This window comes from Molossus molossus, unplaced genomic scaffold (genome assembly GCF_014108415.1).
Source record: "Molossus molossus isolate mMolMol1 unplaced genomic scaffold, mMolMol1.p scaffold_m16_p_3, whole genome shotgun sequence".
Classification (NCBI taxonomy): domain Eukaryota; kingdom Metazoa; phylum Chordata; class Mammalia; order Chiroptera; family Molossidae; genus Molossus; species Molossus molossus.
In genome coordinates, this window is record NW_023425366.1 from 128916025 (window position 1) to 128942329 (window position 26305).

Genomic DNA, 26305 nt, shown 5'->3' on the forward strand with positions numbered 1-26305 from the left:
AGACCAATGCTCTGTGCCAGAGAGCTGAGGCTCACTGTTCTGGCTTCTCTCTTCCTGTAGACACTATTCCACAGCCGAGGGAGGGGAAGGACGTGCTCAAGGTCACATGGCTAAGAAGTGGCAGAGTCGGGACTCTCATCCGGGTCTGATGGACCCCACGGATCACCTTCTTCTTAGTAGACTCTGTGTTTCCCATCTAGTCAAGGGGTGAGCATTTCTTGTGCTGGGCCCTGTGCCAAGCTTGGGGTTTCCCAGTCGATGGAACATAGTCTCTTTCCCCAGAGAATGGAATGTCTATGTAGAATAAGGTGTTCTGAGGTGTGATGAGACACGTCTAATCAGAGCTCATTTTCCTTCCAGTAGAGAGGTACTGGGTCAGAGGTTCTGGATTTAGATCAGGAGCCATTTTGGATGATGGTTTCCAATAGCTTGATGCCGTGGACTCACACCTTATTCTGACATGGGCTTGGGATTTGAGCCCTGGTTGCGGATTTTAGGCAAGAATGAATTCAGAGTTACTACTGCACGAGTTCTGGATTTGGCTGTGCTCTAGCCTGGGTTATGGAGGGCCTGGCTCTGGGTCTCCCAGGAAAAGCCAGGTCCTTGCCTTGCTACATTCTGTGCTCCACTACTTGGCTGTGGTCACTGGGTATTGGCTGAGCTGGGACCTGAGATGGACAAGGCAGGTGGGCTCAGTCCCACCACCAGAGGGCGACACCCCCCTTTGATTGTTCTTGCCTTCTCTTGCTCAGCCAGCTCCTAACCTCTCATCTCCTGGGAGGTCTTCCTCACTTCCATCAGAAGAAGGCCACACTCCTCTCTCACCCAGGAGTGGACATACGAAAGCCTGCTAGGCATGGTGCCTCCACCTACCTGCCACGGCCCCGGACAGCCACACCACTTGCCCGACGCTTGTTACGGTGAGTCCTGTATTGATTCATGTCCTGGAATTTAGAGCAGAACTCTAAGGACAGATTCTGGCTAAAAACCGCTGGTCAGTCCTTCCCAAGAGCCTGTAGCACTGGGCTGAAGGAACCAGATATTCTCCGAATGGACTGGGTTTGTCAGGCCAAAGGCCATGGGCTTCAGTTTGTGCAAAATGAGCTGAGCAAACCTCGGCACTGGGGAGGCTTTCTTGGCTGGGTCTTTTTTGGGGGTTCCCAATCATAAAAGCTGGTAGCTGCTCTGTTTCTGCAGGGCCCAGGCCAGTGGTTGGTGGTCTACCCCTGTCCGTAAAAAGCCACCGTACCCGAGGCAGCATCAGGAGTGAATGCCTAGACTGGGGGCTGGAGAAGCCAGTACTGGCAGAGGTGGGGCCACAGCCGAAGCCGCCGAGGGACGGTAGAGGAGCATGGGACGGGATGTGTAATATGCACATTAAACAATGAAACAGCAGGGGGCAGTGGTTGCTGCTTCCCATCACGGAGATGCACAACACTTGACATGCAGTTATGACTGTGGTTCCTATGGAACAGCCCACGAACTGCACCTGTAAATGGTCCTTGCTTTGTGGAGTGGGCTGCGGTGTAGTGAGGACCACAGAAATGATCCGAGTCCTCTGCTCTGGGGAGAAGTGTGGCCCTGGGGGACAAGGACAGCTGCCGTGGAGCCTGGGGCTGCAGGTGTACATGCCTGTATTTGAGGGGGCTTCTGTCTCCTGTGCTCCTCAAGTCCATCTGGTCACCTCCATAGACAGAAGCTCCATGGCTGAGCCCAAGAACTTGGAACACATACACATGCACACACACATGCACACACACGTGCACGCACACTGTGTAACTCCTGTCAACTGCTCCCACCTTCTGAAGGAACAACTGACACACACCCTTGGACCCAAGGAAACATTTAATAAATTCTCGAAGGGCTTATTCCATCCCTTACCAGTCCCAGACTCGGCAGCTCCTTCTCCCCATCCTCCTCGAGGCCATCACTGCCTCCTGGGAGGGGAGGCCCGTTGCTAAGCAGCGGTCAGCCCCACATCCCAGAGAGGCTCCGCCTCATGGAGTTTCCTGTCCCAGCTCCCGGGAACTCCAGCTTCGCATCTGCTGGGCGTGGCTTTCTCCCCCCCAGAGCTCCGGAGAATGGTCCTTTGCATCATCTCTGGGGTTTGGGACGGAATAAGGTAGCATGTGGGCTCTGTTCACCCCTGGAAACCAGAAGCTGTGCATTTAAAACTTGGTATGTTTTGTTTTCTTTTGTAAACAAGAAAAAAGAATCTGTAATATTAGTGACAGCTTTGCTGAACATCTGACGTATCGTCACCGTCATCTTGAGAATATTGTGACAGAAGGACCGTCATCATCAGCGGAAATGCAGATGAAGAAACCATCCAAGGCCAGGTCAAGCGCACCCTGATGGCACAGTCAAGGTTTCACTGAGTTGTCTACATCCAAACCTATAGCCTCTTTTGGCTGAAGACTGTATTTCTTAACTCCTGTCTTTTTATTAAAGGTAATGTGTTTTTAATTCTCAAGAAAACAAGAAATAGGAATTATTATCAAATGCTTTCTCACTTTTCTGGGCTGTCTCACAAGAGCCTCTTACACAAGCTTTCTTTGCGTTTCTGCATCTTCTCAGGCCCCACCCTCTCCTCCTGGGACTCTCTCTCCTTGTCCATTCCTGGGTTTAAAACACTGGCCAGCGAGCCTGGGGGTCCTGGTTCAGTCACCTTGTTTCAGACAAAGGGGGGATGAAAAACGTACATTTCTGTAGTTTTCTTCTGCTGGATTGGGGCTGTGGTTACCTGTGACAAGTAGGAAGTGTTTCCAGGGGCGGGGCCTTGCAGGAGAGGGTCCTGCTGGGCAAGCAGTTTGCTCTCCGCGTCCGCATCTGCGTTGGCAGCCAGGCGGGTAGGCAGCACCCTCTCCAAGCGCCCTGTCAGCAGGAGCTCGCGCGGAAGGGCCCCGTGTGGCCTGGCATGCTGTCCAGGGCTTGCGCCGAGGCCAGCAACTCCGTGTCCTGCCCTGTGCCCACGGCGGGAGCTCGGGCTGCGCCGTGGGCCCCCGCGGGGTGCTGCTCCCCAGGCCTCCCTGTCTCTCAGAGCTGATGGGTCTGCCCTCAGCGGCCCGTCTTCACCTACTTCCCTGTGACCATTTCAGTTGGGATTTATGAAGGAGAGAAATTACTTCAATAATGCAAATGTAAAGCTTTCTTTTTAACAAGAAAAGAGACTGAAAGAGTAAGTACCCAAAGGCATGTCTACTGGGTAGTGCAATTATGGGCAATTTATTCTTTCCTTTGCAATTTTCCTCATCTCAATTGGACAGCTATTATTTTTACGTAATAGATTTTTTATTTTTTAATTTCAAAATTTGAAACATACAGGAAATACTATGACAAATATCCACATACCCATCACAGAAGTTTAACTAATTGAGACTTTTTAAAAGGCATTTATTCCTTTAATAATAAAAGGCTTTCAATACTCAGAGAAAGTCAACCAGACCTCTCTGAGGTCCTTCTGGAAATAACTCCTGTCCTGACCGAGGGACAGGAAGCTAGCACGGTCACTGGAAGGCCCAGTACCAGCTGCTCAGGGGCCCAAACCAGACGCGGGCAGCGCTGCTGCCTCGGCCGGGCGGGGAGGGTGTGCCCGGCAGCTCTGGTGCCTGGAAGCTGTCTCTCACTGCAGAGTCCCGTGACACCCACGCCTTTGCTACTCAAACTGCGGTCTGCAGTAGCCGGCAGGACTTCTGGGGAGGGTAAATCTCTACTACTGTATTTCTCTACAGCTTTGTCGAAGTACAACTGTATACAGAAAACACTGCACGTGCTCAGTGTACACACTTCGACGTGTTTGAGCATACGCGTACGCCCATGACACCACCACCACAAACAAGGTAGTAAATATATCCTTCACCTCCTAAAGGTCCCCTGCCCTTTTGTGATCTTTTAAAACATTGTTACTGTGGGGTCTTTCAAAGAAGGGAGAGTAGGTGCACGCTGTGCCCCCCTCCACCCGTGACCACGTCGAAATCACACTACATCATGCGGCAGTCAACGTGGACGACCACCCGAAGGCCGGCGAACAGAAGCCTTGGAACGGAGGGTTACAGAAGAAGCCACATCAAACTGGCAGGAGGGGCGGAGGTGCACACAGAGCTGGTCCTGCCCCAGGAGAGGGGTTGAGAATCTGGAGGGACCTCTCAGCCTCAGCGAGCCCCCGAGCAGCGAGAGGTCTCAGCCCCACACTGTGTCCCAGCCCAGAGCTCCGGTGCTGGGAAGAGGAGCCTGCAATGTGTGGCTGTGGAAACCAGCAGGGCTCTTCTGCCAGGAGATGGAAGACCGCTGGAAACAAGTCCTCTTAAAGGGACACGCACAGAATCTTGTTTGCAGCCACCCGCCCGGCTCCAGCAGAGGGACAGTGGCAGGGTGGACCTGCCAGGGAGAGGTTGAGATGCGTGGCTGCGGGAAGAAGGCTGAGGGAGTCGCCAATGTCCCTGTGCTCAGTGCCTCTCCCACACCACGGTCTCCGTCTTTCTGGGGCGAGCACGCCCATACAGTGTCAGCCCAGGAAACTAGACCACCCCGTCCTGCTGACCCCCAAGGCCCCGCACTACCCAACTCGCATACGCGGCTGTAAACTCCGCGGTGGCAACCAGCCTGAGTCCGCGTGGCCGTCTTTCTTAAAAACATTGAAGAATTGTGGGGCAACTCGGGGGGGTGGGTGCCAGCGACACACAGGGAGAGACTGGGTGGTGTGGCTTCAGGGTGAGGGCCGCCTTCCCGCACGCTGGCCAGTGCCACGCTGCTCCCGTGCTGGGCCCTTCCTCTCCACAGCACTGAACCGGGGAGCTGCACGGGCTCGGCCCTGGCCACCCCCGAGCCCCACCACACCCAACTTGTGCACAGCTCCGGGGTCTGCCAGTGGCCGTCGGCCTGAGCCCGCACTGCAGTCGTTCTTGAGAAACTCTCGAGGAAGTCTGGGCGAGCTCAGGCTGCTGCCAAGACGCACAGGGGGACGAGTTGCGCTGTACCGAGGTGAGGCGCCTTCCCGCCTGCCCAGCCTGCGCCATCGATGCTGCTCGGGGTCTCCCCTCCGCTCGAAGAGCTTCACTCGCTTTAATCTAATGGTCTCTAGTGGCTCCACCCTCGTGACGCCCTGAGACCTTGCCTCAGCAGAAAGGTCAGTGAGCCCCAGAAAGGTGCTCACAGGCAGCTGGCTCTGGTGTACCCTGAAACTTCTGCTGAGTGGCCTCAAACTGAGCACTGGCACCAAGTTTGAATCTGTATTAACCTTGTGAACAATATTCGCCCCCACCCAGTGACTCCCTGTGAACCTGCCTCATGCAACTTGTGTACTTGTGTACCGGAGGCTCTTCCATGCTGAACCTAATGGGCAGCTGGCAGGTGCAGACATGGCCTTGGGCCTTGCTGACCGGCTCCAGGCCCAGTACTGGTGGCAGCTAGGATCAGTGTGCAGCTTGACCCCTTCCATGTGCACCCCAGCCTGATACAGGCAGCTACCAAAGTGGACTGCTTTGTAGCTCCTAACAGGTGGCCCAGGACCCGTCACAGACAGTGTCTGACATTGACCTGCACCAGAGTCCCCCCCAAGAGGTCCCAGACCCAACACATCCAGTGGTTGGCTTCAGACCACAACAAACCGTGACCTAATTAGCTCTAAAGCAGGACACCCAGAGGGAATTCTCAGCAGGCACCCAAACTTGCTGGGGCAAACCCACTTCACGGGGTCAGCTCACAAACACCAGTTCACACAGTGATGACAGCCAGTCCTCACAGCCAGCCAGCCTGAGAGTCAGTCCCACCAACGAACAGGCCAACAGCTCAACTACAACAGGAAGGCACACACAACCCACACAGGAGATACTCCTGGAGCACCCAGCTCAGGTGATCAGGGAGACTATGTCACTGAGCCCCACAGTCCACCTACTACATAAGGACACCCTGACAAGACTAGAAGTCATAGCAGATCTACCTAATCCACAGAAAGAAACACAAAAGATGGCTTCACAGGTGAATTTTACCAAACATTTCAAGAAGAACAAACACTTTTTATTTTATTATTATTTTTTTTTATCTTCACTGGAGGACATTTTTGCATTTATCTTCAGATAGAGTGGGAGGGAGAGAGGGAGGAAGAGAGAGAGAGAAACATCCATGTGAGAGAGACACATCGACTGGTTGCTACTCACACGACCCCAACAGGGGCCGGGGACGAATTGCCACCAAAGTATGTGCCCTTATAGGGAACCGAACCCGGGACTCTCTGGTCTGAGGGCAGATGCTCTAATCCCTGAGCCAAACTGGCCAGGGCGAGAACTAACACTTAATCCTTCTCAAACTACTCCAAAAACTTCAAGATGGGGAAAGACTTCCAAGCTCATGTTACGAGGCCAGCGTTCTCCTAATTCTGAAACCAGATAAAGACACTACAAACAAAGAAAATTATAGGCCAATAACCCTGATGAACATCGATGCAAAAATCCTCAACAAAATATTAGCAAACCAAACTCTGCAATACATTAAAAAGAGCATATATCATGATAAAATGGAATTAATTTCTGAGATGCAAGGTTGGTACAGTGTCTGCAAATCTATTATTGTGATACACCGCATAAGCAAAATAAAAGATAAAAATCATGTGATCACATCAATAGATGCAGAAAAAGCATTTGATAAAATCCAGCACCCATTTATGATAAAAACTTTGAGAAATGTGAAACTAGAGGGATCATACCTCAACATAATAAAGGCTATATATGACAAACCTGCAGATACATCATCTACAATGGGGAAAAGCTAAAAGTGTTTCCCTTAAAATCAGAAATAAGACAGAGATGTCCACTTTCACCACTCTTTTTTGTTTTGTTTTGTTAATTCTCATCCTAAGATATTATTTCCATTGATTTTTTTAGAGAATGGAAGGGGTTGGGCGGGGGGGGGGGGGAGAAAAACATTGATGTGAGATACATTAAGTGCCTCCCACACACAACCCAACTGGGGCCAGGGATCAAACCTGCAACCCAGGTATATGCCCTTGACCAGGAATCGAACCTGTGGTCCTTCTGTTCATGGGCTGATGTTCTGACCACGGTGTCACACTGGCCAGGGCCACTTTCACCACTCTTATTCAAAATAGTATTGGAAGTCCTAGCCACAGAAATCAGACAACAAAACAAGATATAAGGCATCCAAATGGGAAAGGAAGAAGTAAACTGTCATTATTTGCAGATGACATGATACTGTATATAGAGAACCCTAAAGATTCCACCAAAAATCTACTAGAACCAACAAAGAAATTCAGTAAAATAGCAGGATACAAATAATCAGAAATTGGTTGACTTTATACACCAATAATGAACTATCAGAATGAGAAACTAAGAAAACAATCCCATTTACAATTCCATTTAAAAAAACCCTAAAAATAAATTTAACCAAGGAGGTAAAAAAACGAAACAAAAAACTTGACTTAGAAAACTATAAGATACTGAAGAAAGATGAAGAAGATAACAATAAATGGAAGCATGTGCTATGTTTATGAGTAGGAAGAATTAACATCATTAAAAGTCCATAACTCCCCAATGCAATCTATGAAGTCAATGGTCAATGCAACTGCTATCAAAATACCAATGCTGTTTTTCACAGAACTAGAACAAATAATCCAAAAATTTATATGGAGCCACAAAAGACCCCGAATAATCTCAGAAATCTTGAGAAAGAAGAGCAAAATTGGAGGTATCACACTACCTGATATCAAATCACACTACAAGGCCACAGTAATCAAAGAAGCATGGTACTGACATAAAAACACACACAGAGATCATTGGAACAGAATAAAGAGCCCAGAAACCTACACCTACGTGGTCAATTCACATATGACAAAGGAGACAAGAACATACAATGGAGTAAAGACAGTCTATTCAATAAATTGTGCTGGGAAAATTGAACAGATACAAAATAAAATAAAATTAGACCACCCTCATACACCATATACAATATATACACCATATACAATAATAAACTAAATGAATTAAGACCTAAATGTAAAACTCCTAGAAGAAAACATAGGCAGTAAAATCTCAGGTATTTTTCTTAACAGTATTTTTTTCTGATATATTTCCTCAGGCAAGGGAAACAAAGGAAAAATTAAGGGACCACATCACACTAAAATGTTTTTGTACAGCAAAGGAAACCATCAATAAAACGTAAAGACAACCTACTGGTTGGGAAAAGATACTCACCAATGAAACATCTGATAAACAGTTAATATCCAAAATGTATAAAGAACTCATACATCTCAACAGCAGAACAACATACAATCCAATTAAAAAGTGGGCAGAGGAGCTGAATAGACACGTCTCCACAGAAGACAAACAGATGGCCAATAGACATATGACATATGAAGAGATGCTCAACGTCACTAATCGTCAGAGTAATGCCAATTAAAACCACAATGAGATATCACCTCACAGCTGTCAGAATGACTGTATCAATAAATCAACAAAGTGATAATTGAGAGATGGGAGGGGCATTGGGGGGGTGAGTGAAAACGGTAAAGAAATGAGAAGCACAAAGTGGCAGTCACAGAATAGTCACAGGGATGTAAAATGCAGCGTAGGGAACATAGCGATGTTGTAATACCTATATATCTTGCCACTGGGAGCTGGGAGGGTGAGACTAACGCATCTCCCCTCAGTGGGTAGCACCAATAAATGGCATGCTTCTGGTGTGCAGTGCCCACTCTGGCCTGTGTTGTGCAGGAGAGGGAGTGATAGCCCCCAGCCCAGAGCCCCACAACTCTCCATCCCTTACACCCCCTGAGTTTGCCCTCAAGAGATCTCCAAGAAAGTCTATCCAATGGCCCAGGCAGCTGACTCCTCCTCAGGGCTTGAGCTCAACAGGATGGGGTGATAAGGAGTCAGGAGGGTGAGGCTATTGCATTCCCCCAGGCTGATGTATTTTGGAGGGTAGTGCTCCACCCAGAAGAGATGTCATCTGTGGGCAGTGCAGGAGAGGGATTCAGCATAGGAACCCTGCTAGCTGTCCCTTCAGCTCTTTGCCGGGAGTCATATGACCCAGTGTGTCCTCACATGACTCCAGTCGATCTGATCTGTCCTCCCTCTGCTGGAGCCCAGGGTACATAAGTGGCTGGAAACACAATTTCGTGCACTGGACCTTTAAGCTAGTGCCTTGGTTTCTAGCAGACTCCCATCTCTCCCTGGGGGACAGGATTCCCACTGATTTTCACAGCCAGATGTCACGTGGGTGCCTCTTCTTGGCTCTGGCACTCTGGGATGGGAAGCTCTGGCATAGGGTTCATGCTCCTCAGAGGGAACTTTTGCAGCTGAGCTGTCCCTCTGATTCTCAACCACCACATATGGCTGGGGCCCGCCCTTTCCACGTCTCTGCCTGTCCTATCCGTCTCCATGTGGCTTCTTCTGTAAATCCTCGGTTACAAGACTTCTTTTTATCTCATCTTCAGTTGGTTATTCAGGTCAACTGTTCTGTAATTCAGTTGTAATGCCAGTTTGGACCCGAGAGGAGGTAACTTCCACCTGCTCCACCGTCATCTTGGATGCCCCATTGTACTGGCTTTGACATCAGAATGTCACCTGCTCCTGGAGAAAACATTTGGCTGCCAGAATGCTATCGATTTTGGTCTCAGTTTTGATTGCCCAGTATTATAAATTATTAGCATTAACTCTTTGGATAGAGATGATCTATTTTTTTCCTTTGAATTCTGAACCAACTGAGAAAAAGACAAAAAGTCAGGCAGATGGGAGATTGCAGTGACCTTTTTACTACACTAGAGTCTAGGATGAGACCTGGTTTTGTTAGTGTCAAGGGGCGCTACTGATGCCTTCCCCACCGGGTCCTTCCCTGGCACCTTGGGCAGCCCACCTGAAGGTGTGTCAGTCTGAGGAACAGACCCTTTTACCTAGACCACTGCCTGACTCCAGTCTGGGTGGAGAGGGAAGGAGAGAGAGACAAAAACGAGGATTTTTGATAAACCAGCTCCAGCCAATCAGGAACTGTGGACAAATGGCCGCACCCACCACCAGGTAAATTCTTGCCCCCTCTGGGAAGAGGAGAGAGGATAGACAGGAGTCTCAGACTGTTTTGTGAAAACCCCTTCTCTCGGAAACCAAAGGAATGGGACAAAGACCCCCCCAAGGGAATAGTTAGGCTTTTGTATTTTATTAATCAGGGTTAGTGAGACTGACTTTCCATGTATGATAGAAACATAGGGTTTCCTTTTAAAATAAATGTTAAGTGTCTGGCTGGTGTGGCTCAGTGGACTGAGCGTGTCCCATGGACTGAGAGGTCCTGGTTCGATTCCCGGTCAGGGCACATGCCCCGAGTGTGGGCTTGATTCCCAGTAGGGGGCGTGCAGGAGGCAGCCATTAGATGTTTCTCTCACATCAATGTTTCTCTCTCTCTCTCTCTCTCTAAAAATTCAATAAAGACATATTTAAAAATAAATGTAAGTAAATAAGAAGGAGCTGATGGAAAGGAAAAGATTAAGGTAATAATAGTACAGGTGATATGTGGATATGACCAAGATTACAAAGATGATGCTTGAATGTGTAAGGTTTGGGCAACACTGGTCCGGAATCTCAACGCCACATTACGCTTCACAGACATTGGGGTCTCTCATTCTGATGCTCCGCGAGGACAGCAGCTTCAGTTCACTTGTCTGACCTTTGCTCATGGCTTCACTCTCTTTCACTCAACAGACAGTGGTCAGAGCGAATGAACCAAGACCCTTGGTATGTTAATGGCTTTGATTTCATGTATATAAATCATTTGTGGGCCCAGTCATATGACCGTAATTGTATTGATTCAAGGCTTTTAAGCTACTCTCTCCCCCTCTCTCTTTTTCTCTCTCATTTTTCTAACTTCACTGCAAGAATCAGAGTGGGTAGAAAATCAAAATTTATTTTTTAAATATTTTTTATTGAGTTTTTTTTTTTTTTTAAAGAGTAAGAAGAAGGGAGAGAGAGAGAGAAATATCAATATGAGAGAGAAATGTCCATTGGCTGTCTCCCGCACACCCCCTACTGGGGATCAAGCCTGAAACCCAGGTATGCGCCTTGACTAGGAATCGAACTGGGACCTCTCAGTCCATGGGATAATGCTCAATCCACTGAGCCACACTGGCTGGCCACAAATTTTATTTTGTTTAAATGGCATAAAATGAGACTGTGCTTTTCAATAAGTTGATGCTGTTTCTAGATGAACTGGAAACGTTCTTCCGCCACATCAAGCGGGTTGACCAGTGCTCCTGCACCCAATGGATGTCAGGGTGCCGTCACGAGGGACAGCCAGACCTGTTGGCTGAGTGGGGCCAGGCAGAGTTAGCTCAATGCGAACTATGCCGAAAAGAAAACTTGCATTTGGAAAAAAATCTTGACTTCCAAATGGAAAATAGTAAGTTATCCTACTCAAAAGTCCATTCACTCACCCTGGCGGGTTTGGCTCAGTGGTTGGAGTGTCGGCCTGTGGACCAGAGTCCCAGGTTCGGTTCCCGCTAGGGGCAGGTACCAAAAATAAAAGTCTATTCACTCAGTTACCCTTACTCAAAAGGTTCATTCACTTGGTTGCCTGGGGGCCATTTTGCTGCCAAAATTTTCCAAAAGGTTAATGGTTATGCCCTTGGGCTCAAAATTGAAAAGTCTTCTCCAAATATGCATTAAAAGGGGTGACAGCTCCCCCCAAGGAAAAGTCCCCCAGAAAAGATAAAATCATCTTATATTTGAATCCTTATAAGGTCTCTGTATTAAAGATCAGTCTCTACATTACTTTACTTTGAACCATGGAAGACTTTGGGAGCTGACTCAGTGCTAATTTGGGAGGTTGATATAGGTCACCGGTTGGATTAAGTGACAGAGAAGGAGAAGAAATTTGACTCGGATTCAGCCCTTGTTCTTTGGGATGTGAGCTCACAGGGCAAGTGTTGGCTGGAGACAAGCCATTCACCGGAAGATCATCTTAACGACTGAGATGTAAAGCGATTATGTTGCTGAATGGACTCCGGCCCTCCCCCACCAAGAGCAGAAAGGTCACTGTCCTGCCCTGGGACCGGCCAGGGGACTGAGACCAGCTGGTGGAGAACTGTCAGATCATTCAAAACAAGACCCCGGACTCCCGTGGAAACCACGGTCAAGGGCACATCACGCTGATGAGCAGCGCGCGGCGAGAGCCTCCGCGGGGGGCGCCCTCCCCGAGCTCACAGCCGCGGCTGCGGAGGCACAGGCCTCGCCCCTTTGCCTCTTCGCCCTGCCTCCTAGGAAACCCAGGGCTTGTCTGCACTCAGTGACCGTGCACCGTCTGTCACACACGGCTCTTGACACGCTTCTATCTCCTTCCTGACGAACTTCGATCTGGAATTTTACGTTAGCCTGTGCAGAAACTGCCGACAAGCTACCCGTGCACCCTCTGCTCCAGGCCTGGAGAGGAACAGCGCCCCTTCCCAGAAGCCTGGGAGCTGGGCCCGGCGACAGGTGGCTTGTGTCAATCAGACTGGTCCTCCTCAGACAAGCTCCAGCCGAGGTGTCTGGTTGGGCCATTCCCACAAGGCAGGCAGGCATCAGGGGGTCCTGATCCAATTAGTCACATGTCGTCCATCCTGTTCCTCTGATGTGGATCAGCCAGACACGTGTCAGTCACACAGGTTCCTCTGCAGTCCTCGGAGGCACAGGGGAGCAAAATAAGTGTCAGTCACACACGAATCTCCAAGAAACAGTGCTGAGTGAGGAGGGGCGCCAACCACGTGTCACGGGAGCAAGCGGGAGGACGGAAAGCCCTCTCACACACTCCGACCCCTTCCCCAGGCCCCCGCTTTTCTCCAGGCACTTTCCATCCCTGGCCTGGGCCCTTCTTTGCCTTCTGAGTGTGTGTGCGTGCATGCGTGTGTGTGCACGTGTGTGCGCGCGTGTGTGCTTGTGCATGTGTGTGCGCACATGTGTGCTTGTGCGTGCGTGTGTGCGTGTGCAGGGGATGCAGATGCCATGGGATGGGGCACATAGAGAGGGCTTACCCGTCCCTCAGAGGCTGGGCTGTGAAGTCAACAAGCCCCTGACAAAGGCAGAAGCACCTTGAGCAATCCCCTTGGTCCAACACTACCCTTTGCCTGCCAGTGCTCCCGACTTGTTAGGTGCCCAGCTGGGCATCGAGGAAGGAGCTGATTGGCACTCAGAGGCCATGGAGTGTGTAAAAAAGTGATCATCTCAATCACGGAGTCAAAATGCTCACACCGATAAGCAGCAGGGATGGAGGGACAAAGGTCTGTGGCACCTTGTCCTGATCACTGGGGCCTACGTTCATGGGGCAAGGTGTCAGCTAAAACTACTCATGATGTAAACCACCTCTCCTCTAACAGAACACAACTGAATGTAGGCGAACGGCATGCTTGGTGACGCGCCCCTCATGCTGTCGTGAGCTGCAGTCTGACTCGCTGGAGAGGTGGGGAAACTCGGGCCAGTTCCAGCCCCAGCTGCATCGCAGCCCAGGGCCAGGGCCTCTGACTCGCTTACGGGGTGCGGCCAGGGCGGCAGGGAGCTGGGGGATGGTGCAGGGGTGCCCAGCCGGCTCCTGCTGCCGCCTGAGTGCTGACTGTGCAGCTCTAGAGAGAGCGCTCGGACTCCGAGGTGTCCTGACTCTGCACTCTGACGTCCCGGGAGCTTGACCTCGCCCGCGTTCAGAGGCTCGGACTCCGAGGTGTCCTGACTCTGCACTCTGACGTCCCGGGAGCTTGACCTCGCCCGCGTTCAGAGGCTCGGACTCCGAGGTGTCCTGACTCTGCACTCTGACGTCCCGGGAGCTTGACCTCGCCCGCGTTCAGAGGCTCAGACTCCGAGGTGTCCTGACTCTGCACTCTGACGTCCCGGGAGCTTGACCTCGCCCGCGTTCAGAGGCTCGGGCTCCGAGGTGTCCTGACTCTGCACTCTGACGTCCCGGGAGCTTGACCTCACCCACGTTCAGAGGCTCGGACTCCGAGGTGTCCTGACTCTGCACTCTGACGTCCCGGGAGCTTGACCTCGCCCGCGTTCAGAGGCTCGGGCTCCGAGGTGTCCTGACTCTGCACTCTGACGTCCCGGGAGCTTGACCTCGCCCGCGTTCAGAGGCTTGGGCTCCGAGGTGTCCTGACTCTGCACTCTGACGTCCCGGGAGCTTGACCTCGCCCGCGTTCAGAGGTGTGAAGGGAGAGGCTGATCTGGGGCATGTGTCCTGAGAAGTCAAGCGAAAGGGGTAGAGAGAGCAGCTGGAGGTCTCCCATGGGGGAGGTACTAGAACCGTCTGGAAAGTTGATTGGGAGATAGCGGTAATCTAAAGACAACTTTCCAAATCGTGGGGCTTCACTTTAACAGACGGTTAACTTCCTTCTCAATATCCACTCTCCTTCCTTAGCATCGAAATCCTGGGTTGTCAGGGAGACAATGTGTTCAGCTCAGAAACCATATTTTCTGGCCTCTGTTTCGGGTAGAGGTGGTCAGTGAGGTGAGCACAAATTACTGGGTAGAATTTCTGGAAAATCTCCTCAAATGGGTTAACTTGATCAAGAAGAGTATTCTCCTGACTTCTTTCTTTCCCTCTTCTTTCTGACTAGAACATAGATGTGGTGGCGGGAGCACCAGCATCTGCCTTGGACCATGAGGATGAAAACCAGGGGCTGAGGCTGATGTGTCAGAAAGACCGAAGGAGCCCGCGGCCCTCACGACATGACATAGTGGAGCGACTGCGCCGTCCAGCGAGGCTTCTGCAGCTGACACCTTCCATCTGAGACACTAAATCGTTTATGACACTCTCGTCAGTAAAAAGCAGTTAGGAGCATAGATCCCAAATGGCACATTCACATTTCATTTCTCACCAGAGAAATGGAATAAAAATTGTTCTGAGTTTGTTTCGGAGGTTGGGGAATATATACTTTTTTTTAAAAAAAGAAAAGATGAAAGCAACATGTCTCCTTATTTATCAGGCAGCCAGTTTGCCAAGAGCCGGGTCCATGTCGCAGCGTGAGGAGCCCCTGGGCACCCACTGACCCACTGAACCGCTCTGCACTCTCTGGGGCTGGGCGCTGGGAGGCAGCGCGAGGGAACGGGGAGATCACGTGTGTCTCACGGAGTCCGAGTCCGCTAGCGCATCTCAGCCTGGAGGCCCATCTCATCCCGCAAAGAGAGCGAGTCTGCATCTCTGCCCGAGCACCAGGGAGGCTGAGGTGAGGTGCTCTCTGAGTCTGGGAAAGCTGAGTGTGGTGTGGATGAGCCCAGGGTCCAGTCCAGTGACCAGCATTTACCCCAGTGCCCTTATCTTTGGTCTCAGGTGACCCAACCTACAAAAATCATGCCCCAGGGGCTTTTCAGACTGGCATATACCCCTCCTCTCCAAAAGAGGGACTCCGACTCACTTAAGACAGGGCTCCCCTGCCACGTCCTCCAGGAAAGTCCCTGCTCTCTTCCCTGTCCCCTCGCGACCTCAGTTCGCTCCATTACACAGCAACTGTGTCGACGTGGCTCCCGTCCCCATCTGTCCAGGAGCAGGAGCGACGAGGACAACTAACCGATCGTGTATGCCAGCTGCCCTCGCGCTCAGCAGCCCAGGAACGCGTGCTGCCCACGGGGCATGTGAGCAAGGCAGCCCCACCGCCTTGCACAAGCCTAGGCGGCCCCGTTCACAGCACAAAGCAGCTGCGTGTAAAGGGTGCGGCCAGCTCAGATGGGGGGCTTGTTCTGCTTGAGCCCCGCTTGCTCTCGGGAGACTGAATGTCTGAACGGACCGCAGTGAGACCCGACGTGACCACAGATCTCTGACCTGCAGCAACTGGCCAATGATGCCAGCGTTCCTATTTTTAGGTCTCTGCTTTCAACTCAGGTCAGATATGCCTGCAAACCGAGCCCCTCGGGTGTCCTGCTTCCAGTTAACCTGCCTCCAGCTTGCTCTTGCCCACAGTCTCCCCTGGGGCCCTCCAGAACCTTCTCAGTGCAGACTCCTCGCCATCGCAAGCTCCGTCCATAGGCTCTGCACCCCTTTCTGCACTCCCCTCCTGCTGGGTGCCAGGCAGAGGGCTGAGCGCTGAGACGGAGGGAGCCGGAATCCCCGGTACTGTGGAATCCCATCCACCTGCACTGGTAGCGAGAGACAGCCCTCGCACACACACGCGCACACACACATGCACACACACATGCACACACGCGCGCGCGCTCACACACACACACACACATGCACACACGCGCGCGCACACACAGATATTTGGAACCCGGGGAGCTTGGGCGAAAGGGTGCATTTATGCTGGATTAAGAATCAGGGTTCGTGGAGCAGATTGCATACCAGGGTTTTTAAGGTACTGAGCATCCTTCATTTGCATACAATGACCCCTTTGCTAATGCAACAGACTCTGACCTGCTTATTAATATGAGGCTGCTTAGTCTGGGTGGGCTGAGAACGCTTGTAATGCCAAGCATGAACCTGCCTTCATGCACACAAAACTCAGGATTTTCACCCATTCTGACTGGATTCTCCCCAGTCAGGATAAACAAGCAAATCTCATCACCACTTTCCTGGGGCTTCCTTTGTGTCCCAAAGGCATTCTGTCTTCCTTCGGACACAGCTTTGGCCGCCATGTGGCCGGGATCACAGGACACCCACTCTTTTGGGTGAGGAATGTAAGGACAATTCATTGATGTCCTCATACAACCATCCTTCTGGTCACCAGAGGTTCGGGGCCCCAGCTTCTGGGAGGTGTGGCTCCCCTGGCCTCGGTGTCCCTTCCCCATGCCCGTGAGGGGTACAGAGAGGGCAAACCCCCAGATCTGGCTTCTGGGTATCATGGCCTCAGTTATTCGACCTCCTGGAAAATGCTTGGGGAGGGAGGCTGGGCCGAGACCACGCGTGTGTCAGGCTCTTGGGTCCCCCAGCCGAGCAAGCCAGCCTCTGATCTCCAGGGAGCTCCAGGATGCCCGGGGGCAGACAGTGTAAGTGGCCCTGGAGGCTCAGCTGTCCTTCCTGGACACCTGCTATCTGGGAAGTGTCCCAAAGGACAATTCCTGGGGACAATCCTGTCCAGGCACCCAGGCCTCCAATGCCCACCCACCCGCTCACACATTCGTCCATCAAACATTCGCTGTGTGCATACTACTTGTTAGCAAGCTGCGAGCTTGACCCTCAGGAGGGCCATGGCCTGTGGTCAAGACAGGCATCGGAACAGATTGTCTAGGGTGATAAACGCTGTAACCGAGATGTACACAAAAACTACCAAGTGAACACAAAAGAGCGAGCAGATAACTCAGTGACTCAGTGTGGCTGGGAAGGCTTCACAGATAGGCCGCAAGGGACACTAGAGTGAAGTCTTATAGGAGCATGGGGTTCCCATGATCTGGAGACGCGGGGTGGGGGCCACTCCAGGCAACAGCAGGAGAGAGTTGAGAAAGGGCCCGAGTCCTGTGAGCCGGGGCAGAGGGTGGGGGAGGAGAAGCGGATGGCCCGGCAACACCTGGGCTGGATTCTGCAGTCACAGTCCTGCTGGAGCAGGGTGTGAACTGGGGTGCGGCAGGGCCAGGCAGGGGAGCAGTCAGTGCAGCCAGGTGGGGGCTGGGACACTGGGGTGCGGCAGGGCCAGGCAGGGGAGCAGTCAGTGCAGCCAGGTGGGGGCTGGGACACTGGGGTGCGGCAGGGCCAGGCAGGGGAGCAGTCAGTGCAGCCAGGTGGGGGCTGGGACACTGGGGTGCAGCAGGGCCAGGCAGGGGAGCAGTCAGTGCAGCCAGGTGGGGGCTGGGACACTGGGGTGCGGCCCACCCAGAGGCAGCAGACCTCTCTGAAGTGCAGGTGCCGTGAGCCAAGTTTCCATTTTTAAAAACCTGGGTATTCATATTTTCCTATGAACCCTCTCAAGTTTTACTGCATTTTTTTTATTTTTTATTCTCACCTGAGGACGTTTTTCCATTTTTGTTCAGATAGAGCTGAAGGGAGAGAGGGGAAGAGAGAGAGAGAAACATCGATGTGAAAGAGACACATCGAGTGGCTGCCTCCCGCACGACCCCAACCGGGGCCGGGATGAATCGCAATTGAGGTACGTGCCCTTGACCAGAACTGAACCCCCGACTCATTGGTCTGTGGGCTGATGCTCTAGCCACTGAGTCAAACTGGCCAGGGCTGAACCCTTTCAAGTTTTAGATGTTGGAAATTATTCCAAATGTCACGCTGGCCTGGCAGGAGCATATGTGCTGCCCTCTAGCCCCTGGGCCTCTAGTTTGGCACTTGGGATGCAAAGCTCAGGCAGAGAGCGGGCACCGCCGGACATGTTTCAGAAAGCTGTCCCCACAGATCTCTGCGTGATGTTCCTGCCCCGCTTCTGCCCGAGAGAACTTCGCTCCCTGTCCCCGCAGCCTGCAGACACCCACGCAGCCTGCGCCCCTGCGGCCGCCCAGACTGGCCCCGCCCCAGCCCCACCTGCACCCGCCCAGACTGGCCCCGCCCCAGCCCCACCTGCACGGAGGGCCTGAGTGAATGGCCATGCTCCGGCCCAGCTTACAGAGAGCCCGGCATTCAGGACACGAGAGAGCCATATTTATTTCACATGGACAAGCTCGATTCTGTCGCATGCTGAACACGAAAGCTCGCGTGAGGCAAGTACCCGTAATAGCAGAATTATGTGCTTTTGGCCACAGGGAGCAGGGAGAGCCACCAAGTGGTTTCAGAGACAGTCGCCCTGAAGCAGAGCTGAGACCACAGCCTTCGAAAGCTCTGGTTTACTCCATCGTCAAAGGATCTGTCTCCTACGAGTGGCCGGGGGCCGCTCTGCGTCTCTGGGTGAGCTGTAGGGTCGGAGCATGAGGCTGGTCCCTCACCACCACCCCGGGTGGCTCAGGACAGTTAAGCTCAGAGGGGAAGTACACGACACTCGGAATTAACAAGCTCACTCGGGTGGACAGTGACAGGGACAGACTGCTGTGTCACAGCAACAGAACCATCACCACTTATAAAAGCTAGCATAATGGGAAGGTCCGCTCTCCTAAAGCAATTTCCCAGGGCAGTTGAGGGCTGACGGGACATGATCTGGAGTTGACTGGACATGTCGGGAGTCGATCAGCGTTGCCGGGGCAGCCTGGGAAGAGCTGTGGCGGGGACCCTGGTCTCTGGGCCCTCCGGGTTCCAGGATGAGGGGGTCCAAGGTGCGGAAGGGGCTGGAGCCTGGCTGTGCCGGGTGAGGGGATCACAGGCCCTAAGAACCAACCTCGCGAGGAGCCCTTGGGTGTCAGAGGCTTATTCCCACCTGAAGTCCTGCCCAACCGTCTCGTAAAACTTAACGTTGTAAGGTCTGTAAAATTCCCGGAGCTGGTCTATGACCTCGGGATCGATCTGTACGTGAGTTCTGCCCTTCGACTTGCCCAGACAGCGAGGAAGGAGGCTCGACTCTGTCCTTTTCAAGCAAGGGAACCCTTTGGTCTTGTTGAAGTAGAAGTGCTTGTCCGTGATGAACCTCTTGATGCCCAGGAAGTCCTGCACGCGGCCCAGCTCGCCCGCGGGGTCGGTGATGAGCCGCTCGCCGCTGACGAAGAGGATCTGGGAGAGCGGGAAGTACTGCAGCCAGCTCTCCAGGTGCAGCGCGTACAGGCCGATGCGGATGGCGTTCCAGGACACGTCCACCAGGCCCAGAGTGCGGTTCCGGAAGGACAGGCCCTCGAAGGTGGGGATGTCCGGCTTCTTGGACAGCGTCTGGGTGTAATCGGAGATGGCGCGGGTCACAGGGTTCCGTACCACCACAATCAGCTTGGTGTCTCGGGACATGTTGAAGATCCGCCGAGGGGCCTCTTGCGTGACGAAATAGCTGGGGGTCTTCTCCAGGGTGATCTGGCTGTCCAGGGTCCGCGGCATCAGGCTCCTGTGGGCAGAAGGGCACATCGTCAGACAGGGCTGCCCAGGTCCGGGCCTGTCCCTAGCTGAGGTCTCCCCTCTCCTCTGTGACGTCTGGGGCTCACCTGCTCTCATCTGGTGAGGAACCCACTTTATCTCTAGTTGATTTCACTTTTTTGTCTTTAGCAAGTTTGCTTTAAGACAGGAAATGTCCATCATATGCGTTAAATAAATGATGGAATAAGCAGTAATGATTTCCAAGATAAAGCATTAAATGAAAAAAGGGGAGACACGGCACCTTCATCTTGGGAAGGGCACGGAGAAACTGGTCAACGCAGGGGGTTCTGGGGAGGGCGGGGAGAGGAGGGGTCAGGGTTCCGTGAGCGTGACGTTTTACTGTGTAACCTTTTACACTGCTTGCAACTGTTAATGCAGGTATTGCATATTCAAAAGATACCCAGGAAGGCACTGAACTGTGGCAAAAGAGACCTCTCCACACGTATCAGAAAATCTTTTTTTGGGAAAAGGCTAGTTTTATAGGAACAGCAAGTGTTTTAGAAATAAATTCTAACCACTGTGCTGTATACCTGAAACTAATCTAACATAACATGGAATGTCCACTGTAAATGAAAACAATAATAAAGGTTTCCCTTATCACTAACATTAGGCCACCTGAGGAATTTTATTTTTTTAAATATCTTTCTTAATATCTTTATTGATTTTAGAGAGAGGAAGGAAGTGGGAGAGAGAGAGAGAAACATCGATGAGAGAGAACAGTGATTGGCCGCCTCCTGCACGCCCCCCACTGGGGATCTGGCCCACAACCTGGGCATGTGCCCTGACCAGGAATTGAACCGGCGACCTCTTGGTACAGGATCGATGCTCAACCACTGAGCCACACCGGCTGGGCCACTCGAAGAATTCAAAAAAATATAGATGTCTGGGCCCCACCCTGGACCAACTGATTAAAACTATCTAGGGTTGGATATAAAACTATCTAGGGTTGGATATAAAACTCTCTAGGGTTGGATATAAAACTATCTAGGGTTGGATACTTTTTAAAGTTCCTCAAATGATTCCAACTGAAGGCAGAGCTGAGGAGCACCAGCAGAGGGTCCTCGGTCCTGGCACGATGACTGGCCAACCCCAAAGCTTTCCTCTTCACACTCCCCGGGAGTACGGACTCCTGGCTCCTTGTCTTCTTCATCCCAGATCCCGTACCATCCCTGCCCAGTGACCGGGCTTCACAGACCTCCGACTCAACACCTCCCTCTCCGCCTCTCTTTTAGCAACTCTTACTCCTGGCCGTACCGCGGATCCTGTCCTCGCAAGTGGCCTCGTCCTGAGAGGTTCATGCCGAAAGTCCATCCAGGACTAGGTAGTGGGTTGAACAGTGGCCCCCCCCAAAGATGTATCCACCCAGAACCTATGGACGTGACCTTATTTGGAGAAAGAGTCTTTGCAGATGTAAGTTAGGACCTCGCGACGAGATCGTCCTGGGTGAGGGCGCCCGGTCCGATGCGGAGCATGCTCGCGAGGCACCAGAGGCAGGAGACAGCCCGGGAGGAAGGCGGTGTGAGACCAGGGCAGGGCCCGAAGGGAGGCATTTACTGCCCAAGAAATGTCAGGAAACGAGTGCAGGCTGCAGCTATTTCTGTATATATTTACCACAGTCTCACACTCGTTCCACCTGATCTTCACGTTCACCTACGATCTTCTGGGTCCCACTTTCGTGCATACCTTCTCTGGACCCAGTGAACAATATTTCAGCCTCCTCCTCCTCCTCCTCCTCGTCCTCCTCAACTTCCTTGTACTACTTTCCAGTCCCCAACAATGCATCCTCCCGACCTCTCGTGCTTTCTAATTCTGTCTCTGGGTTGCTAAACAGCAGGAATGAAAACTGCAGACCCTGGCGCCGGACCCTTCCTCGAGGTATTAATTCTGTCTTCAGCTGAGCCCCAGTGCTGCCCAGTGATCCGGTACTTGTCCAGGACCCCGACGAGTCTTCACAGGTGTTCCACATTCACACCGTAAGCTCCCACCCTGCTCCCGGCACCCGCTTAACACGACTGGTCTCTCACGACCCTAGGGACACATAAGCTGTCACACCTTCAACTGTTCTCTCCCCCCGCCTGAAACTGACTGTCACCTGCACCCCTCCTGCACCCCTCCCCCTCGTCTCAGAGGAACAGGGGGCAGGGCTCCCCTGTCCACCTGGACGTCAGCTCCCTTTCCCTCCGCCTTCTCCAAACCTGCCCGCCCCCCCGAACTTCCTGTCACTGTGCTGCCGGTAGGCTCATACCACGACGTTTTGCTTCCAGGCCCAACGTTTATAATGAACCCTAGTGAGTTGAAAGTTTTAATAGTATTTATTAATACTGAATAGGCCACTCTTTAATTGGACATTATTAGCAAACACTCGCAATGCACATGAAAAGAATCCTTTGGCCAGCTTTTCTTAGAAATCAGCTCCATTAGACTGACCTTGGCATCCATTGTAACGCAGTGTTGGCCTGTATGATAAAGGTGGCCATACACAGAACTGCATAAATGTGACAACACATTTAAACCTAAGGACTTTTCCAACTCTATATGCAGGTCTTCCCCAGCACAAAGAAGTTGAGCGGACTTCTCTGCATACCCTTTAACACACTGAAGCATGTCCGAGAGAGGTGAGGACGCACACGTCCCGAACTATGTGACTCGGGAGCTCTGACCGTGGCCAGGGCACCAACGGACATTTCCGTTACCAGCTTGGAAAACTCAGACCCGTCCCAGTAACCCAGAGTGTCACGCCGTCCCCTGCTTGTGAACTGAAGTGAAGCCCCGCCCTTCTGATTCCTGATGGGCAGGCCAGCTGCAAAACCAAGCACAGATGCTGCGGAAGGCACAGCCAGGCTGGAGGGCATCGCGCACGTACCCGTGCCATGCGTCAGCTGGCCCGTGCGCTTCAAACTGTGCCCACCAAAGCACACCTCACCTGTGTGTCTGCAGCCACTGGGACGAGCATGGGCCTGTGTGGGGACACATGCGAGGAGACGGGGTGAACGTCGCTCTGCTCCACGCACAGGTGCGGTGGGGACGAGACTTCTCCCAAAGGCTCCTGTCCCCTCTTCATGGCATTGTTTACATTTTGCTTACTTGTTCCAGCTGCTAACACAAGGCTGCATTTTTCTCTTACCCTGCAACCCTCTTAAGCATAAGCCTCCTTTATTTTTATGTAGCTTTGCAAAAATTAATGAACTAGTCTGACACCATTTGGACTCCCTCACATCTGTTATTGTAACCAGCTCAGCAACAATTTCCCTACATCTGATAAGAGCCCCCCGATTTTCCTTTGAGGAACTACCACTCCTGCATCGGACAACATCTCCATGGGCCAAGGGGTGGGTGCTTGACTGGAGGTGGCCCATCGATGTCAGCTGTGTCACAAAGACTATGATGTGTCATCGAGACCAAACTGGTTGGTCCAGGAGCCTGGAAAGCCTCCCCTCCGCGTCCTTCCCAAATCCCTTCGGCTCTCCTGGTTCCTGCCCTTCGCCTGTTCTGTGAGTGACCAGCCTTCCGATAAGTTGTTGCTACTTTAAGTTCGTCATAGCCGGTTGCTGTTGCTTGCGACCCAAGAACACTGACTCGGCTGCCACAGCCTGGCTTCCTCCCTGTGGGAGCGACAGTTGCCACACTCGAGCGTGCACTCCATGGGGGCAGGTGCTCCCCCCTCCTCTCCCCCCCCCCCGCATCTCCAGGGTCTGCTGCCACCGTCCACGCACACGGGCCTTCCACTGTTGAGGGTGCTGTGGAACCTTTTCAAATTCTCCACGCTCTCCACATTCTGCATGTGCCCCCAGGTGTGCCCCCCACTTCTCTCTGTGTGATCTCTCTGAAGGACCTCATTCCTCCCCAGCCTTCAACCACCCCCAGGGAGCTCCCGCCCATGTGTGTAACCGAAGCTCCAATTGCCGCGCGAGACCAGGACGTCAGCTGTCTGCGCGCTGGAGACCTGGCCTCTGCGATGGAACTGCCTTCTCCTCCCCGAACCCACTTCTCTCCTTTGCCTGTTTCTGCAGATATCATCGCCACGAGCCCCCAACAGAGCAGAGAAGCCTCTGTCCTCCGGGCTCCTTCTCACATCTGCCTCCACTCTCCTGGGCTTTGCCTCCCACACGACCCAGGTCCTCTGTCGCCTGCTCCTCAGACAGCAGGCTTCTCTCTGCCCCAGGTCGTCCTCACCCCCCCTCCCAGCCCACTCGCCTTCTGAACCCCAGAGAACAATTTCTAAAGCAAACCCCATCTTGTCAACCACCCACCATCCTTAGGCTGCAGTCCATGTTCCTGGCCGGCCGCAGGTCACGGGCCGCCCTCCCAGAACTCTCCTCTTGCTGTCCTGGGAACCCGACGCGCACGCCTGCGGAACTCCAACCCGGCGCTCGTGCTGGTGCCTGCTGAGTTTTCACCCTTCAGACCGCGATCCTCGTTCTCGTCCCCCTCACGGTCCGGCCTTTCCCAGTCTAAGCCCGAACCCGCACCTCGGTGAGCCTGCTTGTAGTCCACGGCGCTCTGCGCCTCCAGCCGCGGGGGTCTGCCCACCAGCAGGTCCTCAGCACAGGTGAGGACATCTGTGCCTTCCTGGCGCTGGGCCTGGCACCCCACAGGTGCTCAGGAAGCTGACCAGAGACCCAGTGTCACAGGCACTGGACGTCACCTTGCACCTCAGAAAGGACCAGTGTTCATTTACGTAGCCCAGCCCTTTCTTGGCACTCTGACCCCGGGCAGAGGAAGGGTTCGGCGGACAGTCCTGGGGAGGGGGACTCATTGTGCCATCGGTAAGATTTCATCATGGCCACAGGTGCTCAAGCTCACAGACACCAAAGGTAGGGTCGAATGAGTCAGAGCACCCATCTCTGCCACTTCCGCGTGTTTTCTGCGCAGTGCCCTCTGCCCAAGGCTCCCCTGGTGTGCAGAGGACAGGGCTGTGGCCGGTCTGCGCTGTGGCGGGAGGGGAGCAGGTGGGCAAGTCAAGCTGGACCTGGAGGGCTCTGAAGACATGTAGCTGCCCAGGCCCACGCCAGACTCATTCCATCAGAAACTCCAGCAGGTGCGGGCATGAGGGCGGCGCACCTGCCGTTTCGAAGCCCCCAGACGACCCGAGTGGGCCTGGAATGACGCACCTGGGCTGCAGACTGCTCCTCAGCCGCTCAGCCTTGAGAACAGCTGCTCGTGGATCAGCCTGCAGCACCTCAGAGAAAGAGCCCGCGCCCTCCCTATGCGCTCTGAGTCTTAGATCGGAGAAGCTTGGGAAGTGCGCCTCATGAAACGCACGCTCCTCAGTAACGAGATGGCGCTCATCACTCTCTACCACATTATCTATTATTTGTATGTTTCCTTCTCGCCCATCCCCGCCCCCACCCCGCCCCCACAGACCGCGAGCTTGGGGAGAAGGGTCGGCTGCCTCGGAGGCGGCGGTGTGCTCAGGACCACAGGACGGTGGGCACTGGGGGGCTGCAGTGAGGATCTGCTGAAGGGACACAGGGACACGCAGGCAGGCTTCAGCCTGGCACGGTGCAGGAGAAGCACGCTGGGGTGCGCCAGTGCGACGCCTGCCTGGCCCCACGCCACAGAAGCCCGCAGTCCGCCTTCTTCCTGGGGACCCACTGAAAAAAGCGACAACCCTGAATACTTTCTTGTCAGCTTGGAAATGATATTTCTGACCCATCCAGTGGGGCAGAGACAGCTCCCATGCCCCCCCCACACCCCCAAGGGACAGCCTGTGCGTGTTAGCCTGCGGGAGCTTGTGTGAGCAGGGCCTCCCTGGGAGCTTGCTAAACTGGCACACCTCTGATGATACTGCCAGGATTCTCCGGAAGAGCGTGCTTCCTGCTAAATCTGTACACCCTGCGGATGTGTTCAGGAAGACCTGGCTGCCTGGGGGCTCTTTAGTAACTTATTAGCTCCTAACTGGGCAACCAGGCACCTTGAACAGCGTCGCAGTCTCCAGGGGGATAATTAGGAGCAGAAGAGAAGCCAAAGGCTTTTTTGCAAGAAACCGGCTCTGACAATGAACCCTGCCAACCCATGTGCTGAGCTGAATTGCAGACACAGCACCGAAGCTCCATCCTCCTTAGCCTGAGAGCCCACAGCCCCAGATCCTTACACTTACATGACCCAGGAGCAAAACACTGGGTCCCAGCTTCAGCTGCACCCGGAATTCTTCACTGCTCACAGGTAAAGACTTTGGCAGGGTTTATGGGGCTTTCTCTATCTGGCCCGTGGCCACCCAGGCTCTGGCCTCACCGGGCTATTCAGAGTCCCCTCAATTCTGCATGTTTCATGCTAAGAGACCTGTGACCTGGAGTGGTTTTTGGGTAAAACCCTCTGTAGCCTGTCAGGCAAAACTTCGCTCAGCTCTTAGCTCATTATCACCTCCACCAGGGAGCCTTTCCTGACTGCATCTAGATTATTCACCCCTTCCGAAGAGTCAGGCATTGTAATCCCT

The 26305-nt window shown here is 53.0% G+C and overlaps 1 protein-coding gene across 1 annotated transcript in view; it reads right to left on the reverse strand.

Moving 5' to 3' along the window:
- Positions 1-19204: 19204 nt before the first annotated feature.
- HS3ST2 (heparan sulfate-glucosamine 3-sulfotransferase 2) overlaps positions 19205-26305 on the reverse strand; it is an 84008-nt gene continuing 76907 nt past the window's right edge. The window contains exon 2 of the mRNA XM_036280546.1: positions 19205-19840. Within this exon, the coding sequence (XP_036136439.1) occupies positions 19222-19840 (619 nt within the window). The 3' untranslated portion in view covers positions 19205-19221. The remainder of the gene's footprint in view (positions 19841-26305) is intronic.